This window comes from Mixophyes fleayi, chromosome 1, assembly GCF_038048845.1.
Source record: "Mixophyes fleayi isolate aMixFle1 chromosome 1, aMixFle1.hap1, whole genome shotgun sequence".
Classification (NCBI taxonomy): domain Eukaryota; kingdom Metazoa; phylum Chordata; class Amphibia; order Anura; family Limnodynastidae; genus Mixophyes; species Mixophyes fleayi.
This window is the reverse complement of record NC_134402.1, coordinates 339,189,841-339,199,745: the sequence shown is the minus strand read 5'-3', so window position 1 is coordinate 339,199,745 and position 9,905 is coordinate 339,189,841. Positions and strand designations below refer to the sequence as shown.

Sequence of the window (9,905 nt, the reverse complement as noted above, 5' to 3'; positions counted from 1 at the left end):
TTTAACCTCTCGAGATTCTGTAATGCATTTTCTATGGGAAAAGATGTTTCTAATAAAAAGTTATAAAAAAATAAATAAAAAAAATGGTTTCTATAGTAAGCTATCATTTTCTGTGTCTGTTAAAGATAAGGTTAAAGACATTCAAGGACATTCAAATGGGTAGCTGTAGTCATTGGTGCTCCCTATCACAACTTCAATCAAACAGATCAGAAGATCTGAATATGACAGCAATTGGAAATGTGGAAAGATCACTGTATGCAGTCAATTGGCACCAATAATGGAATACAAAAAGGGAAACCACCACATACTCTGTCTTACATGTTACATGCCAAGTGGCATGGAGAGAGTGCCAAATGGCATAAATCGTGTAATAGTGGGTGTGAAGTGATTTCCCCTGTATGTTCATATTATTAAGTGCTACCAAGTATAAAATGTGTAAGTCTAGGGGATGTCTCTTATCCATACTCCACGATCTGTGCTATCTGAAAGTGATCTGTCTGTATTTCTAAGTGCTGCAGTCTTCTCTTCTACATCACTCTTTACCTTGTCTCTACAGAGTGAAATGTTTGGTAGAGGTTAGCGGTAGCCATATTAAGTTGTGTAAATACACCTATAATATACAAAATGATAATCTGATCAATTAAGCATGGATATATTTATATTTTCAAATATGTTTAGCTTGTATGTCTTAGTATCCATATTATTTAACGTGTACATGCTTGTACAATATTCTCACCTGTAGACACTGCAGAATCACTCTTTATTTATGTAGTAGATGGATGAAGCACACTTTTTTCATCCACACCTAGTTTAACTAATTATTTTCCAAAGGACACACAAAATGTCAATGTGATTGCTTTTAAGAAAATGTATGGAGCATGATTTTAGATAAGTTATGGTGGTGGGTTCTGACCACCGACTGTTCCTGATTTCTTTGGTTTGCTTGCCTTGTGGATAGTGGTGCTGGCCTGCCTCTGCCACAGGGCGTTTTGTTTCTGGAGATATGTCACACAAGTAGCAGATGGTTTTCCTGAGCTACAGGTAGCGTTTTCTGAATTTGTTTCTTCTTGCTTTAAAACAGAAGCCAGGTCTGTAGAGCTCATTTCTTTTTCCTGTGTGGTGACATTCCCTGGTACATGGGGATTTAAGGCACCTTGAAGCCAGCTATGGTTCAGAATCTCTGAAATTGTAAGACGATGAGTAACATTTGGCTGCAGCATACGGTAAATTAAGTCTTTGCAGTCACTTGAAAGATGTTTGGAGTGTGGGAAATCTACCCTGTGTTCCTTCTGTATACGTAACATCTTCTTGATGTTGGAATCGTTATAAGGCATTGAACCTGAAACCATTATAAAAAGTATTATTCCCAGACTCCAGATATCATAGACCTTGGGATGATAAGGTATTCCTTGCAAGACCTCTGGAGCTGCATAAGCTGCTGAGCCACAAAATGTTTGACTGAGGACTATCTTGCCAGCCTTATCGTAGCATAATCTTCTTGCAAAGCCAAAGTCTGATAGCTTAATGTTGAAATCATTATCTAAAAGAATATTTTCGCACTTGAGATCTCTGTGGACGATATCAAGGTCGTGGCAGTATTTTAGAGCTAAGACCAATTGACAAAACCACTTACTCGCTAATATTTCTGTAATTGCTCCTCTGGTCTTGATGAATTCTAACAAATCCCCTTGGACACACAGTTCCATAATAATGTAGATCTTCCCAGTTGGACTCTCAAAGATCTCATATGTCTTCACAACTGAATGATGGTTCATCACTGGCAGGATCGCTATTTCACGAGGAAGGAACCTCTCTAAAAAATCATGTGGAGCTTTTTTCCGATCGATTATCTTCACAGCAACGTGGCATCTTAGATGTTCTGAGTATGCAGACTTGACTTTTGCATATGATCCTTCACCTAAATTTCTTCCTATTGTATAGCCACAGTTTTTGAGTATGGCAGAATCCTCCATGATTGGTTTGATGTTTAGTAAGTGCAATGCTGTCCACCTACATTGTTGCAGTGTGAAGTTTTACTGCTTGTAGATAAATAAATGGTGGTGATGATTATGATCTATCCCTTCTAGTGTTATGATGTCACCATTCACATTATTTCATAATGCTGAGTATGTTGTCATTCTTGTCTATATAAAGTTATCTTTCAAAGCATCAGATAATATATGCAAGAGTGGAATTTTACCTCTTTATTAATACTGGAGAAGAGGCCTTTTATGCTTAAATGTCATTTGAGAATAACCTGCTTCCTTTTAGGAAAATATTTTATTTTATTTTTTGATGCTGGTAAATTATATGGGAAAGAGCTTTGTAAATATGCAGTTTTACAGAAAGGACCACAGCAATTCTGCCTTTTGAGAAGAGAATTTATAGACCAGTTCAAACATTTTGACTGTTGAGTGAGACATTTCTCAACAACGTTTTAAGTTTTGAATGTCAGATTTGCTTGACTGCTACTTTTCTTATTTTCAACAACCTGACATCACTATAGAAGGAAGATGTAGGAGTAGACAGGCCAAACATTACTACCCCTGGGATCCTTTGCACACAGGCACTATTCAGTAGGGGGAATTCAGTTGGCCGCGTTACTCTAGAATGTAACGTGACCTCCGCACTATTACCGTTAATAGTGTGCATTTTTACCATTATTATGGTCATTTTTAACAGTAATAATGCGCACTATTAAGCGTGATAGTGTGCAGGTTGCGTTACTTTCTAGTGTAACGCGGCCAATTGAATCCCCCACAGTGTGTTAAACATATTGTTTAATTTTTGCACGCCCAAATTATGGCTGCTGAGTCCCAAAAAAATAAATGATCTGTAATTATAATTGTTACGTTTCTTTTTTTTTTTTTTTTTTTTTAAAACAAATATTGCAACTGGGCACTCTGTACCACTAAATTTCAAAGAGACTTATGGATATTTATATTTATTAAACATTCATTAAAAATCATATAGAATAAATAGAAAATATAAAAGAAATCTCATGAATTCTACATTTAAACGTCAGCATATATCACCATAATATGCAAAAATACTGAGAACATTAACTATTTGTGATTACAAAAACATAGAATAGTATTAATTGAATTGGTCATTGGACAGCTGACTTGTTCAATCCATTAAGGATTATATATACATAAAAGGTTCCACAATAAAGTAATCTGATCAAGAAAGTGTGTACACTGCTCCACAGTTCTACTTAAAGTGTAACTTTCTATAACAATCTTAAGGATCACTCTTGACCCAGTAATAACAGACAGATTGCCAATTTTTGAGAGATCCACACAGTTCAACTTAAAAAAGAGATGTCATACGATGTCCAGATTTGCGATTAATTAGGGAGTTGTATTTCCCACATGCAAGTTCATACCGACATCCGGACACTTCAGATAAGTCAAAGTTCTCACTGGTAAAATAAATAGTCTTTATATTACACAAGCGCTTGTGTAATAAGGAGGAGATGTTTACTCACACAAGATGTTACAAGCTGACAGTTCCTAAACTGGTGTTGATAGATGGTTCAGGCTCTGTTAAATTTCAAGCCAAATTCCTTCAGCTGCACTTGCTGTTCGAGTGAAGACAACTGCTGCTATCTATGACTGAGACTCCTCCAAACTGATAGCCTTAAAGCAGCTTTTCGATGATGTTGGTGTGGCTCTGTATGAAGCAAGCTGAATCCTTCACACCCTGTTCCAGGGCTTAACCATTCGTTAACTCCTCTGTGTATATTTTGTTCGTTCAATGACAATACCACAAGATCTGACGAATTACCTCATACACAAGGATAGAAGTAGCAATTCTGTGGTGATAATGAGCTCATGAACATGTCAAAATATAATAGAATATAAACTATCTAGTCTTACGCGTTTCATTACATCTCTGCAATTTTCTCAGAGACATGCTTCTTTTTTTACTGGTTCTTTTTTATATGTTTTTGCTTATGTACTTTTGTTTTTTTCAATAAATCTTGCATTTAATTATTGAGGGAGGAATATTGCTTGAATGACATTTAATGCAAAGGCTAAATTTTGATTAGGAAAAGCAACAAAAGCCTTTAAAATTTCTTTAAAATATGTGAAAACTGTCCAAGGTTTTTTTTTTTTTTATTATTTACTGTGCTCTGTAGATCTACTGGATGGAAGCTGAAGCTCTTTCTGCACAGGAGACTGATAACTGTCCTTGAATGCACACGCTATTTCTGTATCCTGTTCTTACATAATCTTGTTACCTACTTGCACTTTTACACAATTACTTATATAACCTCGCCTTCTCCAATTCTTTCACCATGTTAAATAACACTAACTTATCCATTACAAATAACCAAAACTCAAATTAAAGTACTTTTACTGTTAAACATTGTATATTCAAATGTGCACATAAACACAGAAAACATTGCACTTACAGTTTATACTGTTATATTGTTCAATATAAGTAATACAGGATAACAATATCCGCCCTACAATGAGGTAACCGCAGGGCGAGCATTCCTTCACTCGGAGCAGTTGCTCCATTACAATTGGCATTAAAATGTTTAGAAAAAGCCAGCATAATTATTATTAATTTTTTTTTAAAAAAAAATAGCCAGAATTTTATTAATGCATTTCTTTATTGTGGCGTGACTTAATCTGATATACTGCTTAATTCCCAGACTTAATTCTTCACCAAAGGTTAAAATTGTTATTCTACTACCTTATGTATCAATTGTTCCCCATACCTCCTAATTTGTAAGCTTATCATGAGCCCCTCAATGCACAGCGCTTTGCAATATGTTGGTGCTTTATTTTGCTGTGACAATAGCCCTTCTTTCCACAAATGCCACACTTTCTGTGGTATAAGCTTTGATTTCTGGCCAATTTCTCAATCACCCTCTGAGAGGAACTCAAGTTAAAACTCTGCTCTCAAATTAAGGATCCATAGAGCGGGAGTATGGCCTAGCTACTGCTGGAGCAGATTGCATTTTACAGCTGATCTGTATCTCAAGGGCAAGTTTCACACAAAACACTGGTTCTTTCAGGGGATATTCCCGCTTTCCCACCACATAGCCTGCTCAAAAACATCTGAAGCACTTGCTGGGACAGGAAAAAAACATTGCTCAATTAGTCCAAATCCAGCTCAACACCTTTTTATACTGACCCAGACTGCCCATAAAGCCGCAAAAATGACACTACCATCAGCAGCGGTGTCTGCTAGGCACCCACTACCCTCCTGACACCAAAATGGAGCTGCAACTGCGCTCCTAGGCAACTACACAAGCACACATTAATATAACAGGATGTGGTTCCAGGAGGCGGACGGCAAATATAAATTGAGAGGAAAACGCTCCTAGCCTTTCAGAGAATAAATCATATCAAAATTCTCTCACTGATCTATGCTTAAGCCTGAGATATAAACCTGTCAAGCTACTTACGTTTTAGTGCACTACTATTCAATCTACATATTTACTAGCCTTTGAGACTATTCGTCTTGTATATGCTGTTGCTATTTAAGAGCTTTGCTGTGCAGACCTTCATTTTTTCAGGTTTACAACTGTGTCCTTGCACCTCTATCCATAGCGTTATACCGCATCCTACGGTATTAAGTTTTCAATATCCACATTAAGACCTTTCTTAATATGATCTAATGTACACCTAACTTGAACTGGGGAATCATGGCTGGCAACTATCTCCTTTGAACTTGCTGTCTATTTTCCTGATATCCACTCTCTGAGGTACATTTATTGAATGTTCACAGGAAATGCTCACAGAAGAAGGAAGCGGAAAAAACCCAAGATACTCGCAAACAAATTCTCATGAGTCAAGGTTTGCCTGTTTTTAGGTGATACTCTGTCATCTACTCCCTCCTCTGGCCAACAATAACCAAATAAAATACAGATGGATAAGGCAAGACGTGTTGAATCTAACTCAGGAAGCAAAGTAGAAATACTATCTCACTTTAAATTGATGCCCACTAAACAGGATTTTTCTGATCTTGAACAAAAAGCAAAGAGCATAATGACTCGGAGAACTATCAAATCCAACTACAAAATGTGGTCTCCCAGAACGTCCAAGGCCTTAGAGCAATGCAACACCACTTACATAATCATGGATGTTGAAATAATCTAATGATCAGAGGTGTCCCAGAAGACATCTCAGGACAAGGCTTCACAGATGTTCTTTGTTTATTATAACCAGAGTCTCTCTTGTTCAAGTTTACAGATACGGAAGCTTTCTTAATTTGAGATAACTCCTAAACTATTATTCAAAAGGTTTGTTGATTTTCAACTTTTAAAAATGTTGATGTTTTGATTTTATTACACTGGTTCCGACTCTCTACAGTTGGCTTTACAAGACTAGTACACCATATATTACAATCTATGTTCTTCTAAATTTTAGTGGTAGATTTATAATTCTACTTTCAACTGTTTGTTCATTCATTCCCAAACTTCCATTAAAAATCACACAAATCTGATTACAAACTACAAGGTTTACACATTTAAATTTTTTCATAGGAATGTCAGGAAGTCTAAAACTCTATAGAATATAGTTGCTGCTATGTGTCTTGGTTTGATCCTTCTGCTATCCAAAGTATCAGACCATAGGGCAAGTATATGAATGGTCTTCTAGCAGTTTCATTTCACGGTCAATGTCTATTACACTATGTTGTATTCATGTTTGTGTTGTTTTTTTCTTCCCACAACCCTCCTCCACTTTTCTTTTCTCCACACTGTATGCCCTTCAAAGGGACAGACATCAGTGCAAGATCTGCGTAAAAAAAAACTAGTTGCAGACTTCATTTTGGAACCACCCTAAACTTCTTTCGTTAAATATTGGATAATTTGTAGATTACATGCATTGGTGCTAAATTTTTTAACATTCCCAATAAAATATCACATGTTCTTAGAAAGCTCTGTGTGGATAATATAGACATAGCTTTCATCCAATAATTTATTATTTTTTTTCAATACAGTTTATTAAAGTTTTTAAAAGAGTATTTTTTTTTTGAGGGAAGGAATACAGATAAAAAGTGGATGGAGGAACCTTGGCAAATGTAAGGAATCATTTTTATGTTTTCCAATCCAGGTAAAACTTATGAGGCCTCACATATAGGCCAGTAATCTAAGCTAAGTTACTAATCCTATTCATTTCCTTCATATTTTTGGGTGGTCACTTGTGGACTGCCCCTTCAATACATACCACAGGTTTTTAATTGGGTTCAAATATGGAGACTCGGGGGCCAAAACTTAGAAATGGTTGCAGGAACACAAAATCAGTGTGGATTTTGATGTGTGCTTGTACATCCTTTTCCTGGCAAATTAGCAAGTATCCCTTACATCTCTTGCTTTTTATTATTTCCCTGATTGTGCTTAATGGTAATTTCAACTGACTACTAGATTTTTTTATAAATATTTCCTAATCTGGGCAGAACGGTGGCTAAGTGGTTAGCACTTCTGCCTTACAGCACTGGGGTCATGAGTTCAATTCCCGACCATGGCCTTATCTGTGAGGAGTTTGTATGTTCTCTCATTTTTGCGTGGGTTTTTTCCGGGTGCTCCGGTTTCCTCCCATACTCCAAAAAACATACTGGTAGGTTAATTGGCTGCTAACAAATTGACCCTAGTCTGTGTGTGTGTTAGGGACTGATGTGAGTGAGTTCTCTGTACAGCGCTGCAGGATTAGTGGCGCTATATAAATAAATGGTAATAATACTAAAATAATTATAATCTGTACATCTGTACATGGTCCACAACCTTCTGTCTCATTTGAGTTGCAAGCTCTTTAGTTTTAGCCATGTGAATAGATGACAAAGGGATTTGTGTGTAATATCCTATACCCAGGCCCGGCGCTCCCATTAGGCAACCTTAGGCAGTTGCCTAGGGCGCCGGGTCCTGCAGGGCGCCGCTGCTGAAATCTAGTCAGCGGAGAGAAGTGGGCGAGAGGTGCAGCGGCGGCGGGGTGCCGCCGCTGTTTTTTCAATGGCCGCCGCGACTGTCAATTTTTTTTTAAGAGGCGCCCGGGCTGCACACCTGATCACTGACGTCAGTGATCAGGTGACATGTGTTTACCCGGCGGCGCCTGCTGTGCTGTAGTATCACACTGTCTGTCACAGACAGACAGTGTGAATAAAGTTTACCCAACACCTCCCTCCCTTCCCAGCATGCACCCGGCTGCTCCATCCCTCTCCTTTGCTGTAAAGAAGATGAGGAGCGGTGGGCAGCCATTAAGGAAGAGGCTCCCTGCATCTGACCAGCCTTCAGCATCAAAAAATGTAAGTATATTTAATTTTTTTTTTTTTTTGGGGTATTATTAATTTTATTTTCTAAAAAATGGGGTACCCAAAGCCCAAGTGTGCAGTAAAAAAAAATGTTGGGGGTGGTATTTGATTTTTTTTGCACTTTATGCCTTATGTTTGATTTAAAAACTATGGTGGATAAAATAATTATTTTATTGCACCTAATGCTCTATATTTGACTTGCTTAAAGTCAATAATAGAGCATGACGTGCCAATAAAATAATTATTTTATCCACCATAGTTTTTAAATCAGAGATAGAGCATGAAGTTGCAAATAATATTAATTTTTCTCCCACATAGCTTGAAAATTAAATATAGAGCATGAGGTGGAAAATAGTATTTTTTCAATGGTATAAAAATTACTATTTTCCACGTCATACTCTATATTTGATTTGCAAAATATGCGGTGGAAAAATTATTTTGCACTTCATGCTCTATCTTTGATTTAAACACTATGGTGGATAAAATAATTATTTTATTGGCACCTCATTCTCTATTATTGACTTGCTGCAAGTCAAATATAGAGCATGACGTGCCAATAAAATCATGGTGCTGCAGGGGGAAGGACAGAGGACATGGTGCTGCAGGGGGGGGGGGGGGGACAGAGGACATGGTGCTGCAGGGGGGGCGGGACAGAGGACATGGTGCTGCGTGGGGGGGCAGAGGACATGGTGCTGCAGGGGGGGGGGGGACAGAGGACATGGTGCTGCAGGGGGGGGGGCAGAGGACATGGTGCTGCAGGGGGGGGACAGAGAACATGGTGCTGCATGGGGGGGAGAGAGGACATGGTGCTGCAGGGGGGACGGGACAGAGGACATGGTGCTGCAGGGGGGACGGACGGAAGACATGGTGCTGCAGGGGGGGGACAAAGGACATGGTCAAGCAGTGGGGGGACAGTATGCTGCAGGGGGAGCAGTGTGATGGGTCATTCTCACAAGTTTTTGTTCCCATTTCTAATACTTGGATACTTCCCCTCTAGGAATCCTGTGATTGCTCCTGGACAGCAGTGGAGTCTGGACAATGTTCGCTATGAAACATCACGGCAGCCAGACCGCTGTAGGAGGTAAGGCTTATCTTTTTTTTTTTTTTAACCAAAAGTGAAGTGTGTGAGGGTCTGGGAAGTGGGTATTTGGCATGTCTTGGGGTGGGGCGGGGGGCGGTATTTTGAAATTTTGCCTAGGGCACTGAGAACCCTAGCACCGGCCCTGCCTATACCATAAATCTCTCAAGGAAAAATGATTGTCCTTACTAGTAAAAGCCCTTAATGAGATATTCAAAGGTACATCATTTTCACCTAAATCTTTGGAAGCATATCCAACGGTTCGTCATAAAGATGGGAAGGCCCCCATCCCAGTGCTCCAGCTATAGATTGATTTCCTCACTAAACATAGATCTCAAATTATATGATAAGCTTCTTATAAATCACCTCAAGGCCCTTTTACCGGATCAGATTCATAGTGATCTGGTTGGCTTTGTGCTTGGATGTGAGGCAAAGGACAACACTACTAAAGTAATTGACTTGATCGACCATGCCATTCATATAATTCTCCTATCAACAGATGCTGAAAAAGTGTTTGATAAAGTTGTTCTTTTATGTCAGATCTGCTGGGACACATGGG

The 9,905-nt window shown here is 38.5% G+C and overlaps 1 protein-coding gene across 1 annotated transcript; it reads right to left on the bottom strand.

The window, feature by feature from the left end:
• Window positions 1-741: 741 nt before the first annotated feature.
• On the bottom strand, window positions 742-2,043 carry LOC142160959 (testis-specific serine/threonine-protein kinase 1-like). Its single transcript, XM_075216103.1, has one exon. It carries the CDS (start codon window positions 1,971-1,973, stop codon window positions 894-896), a length of 1,080 nt encoding a protein of 359 aa, XP_075072204.1. The 5' UTR covers window positions 1,974-2,043; the 3' UTR covers window positions 742-893.
• Window positions 2,044-9,905: the final 7,862 nt, after the last annotated feature.

Excerpts from the sequence above, each read along its gene's own strand:
- LOC142160959 (XM_075216103.1), bottom strand. The coding sequence starts at position 1,973 with ATGGAGGATTCTGCCATACTCAAAAACTGTGGCTATACAATAGGAAGA.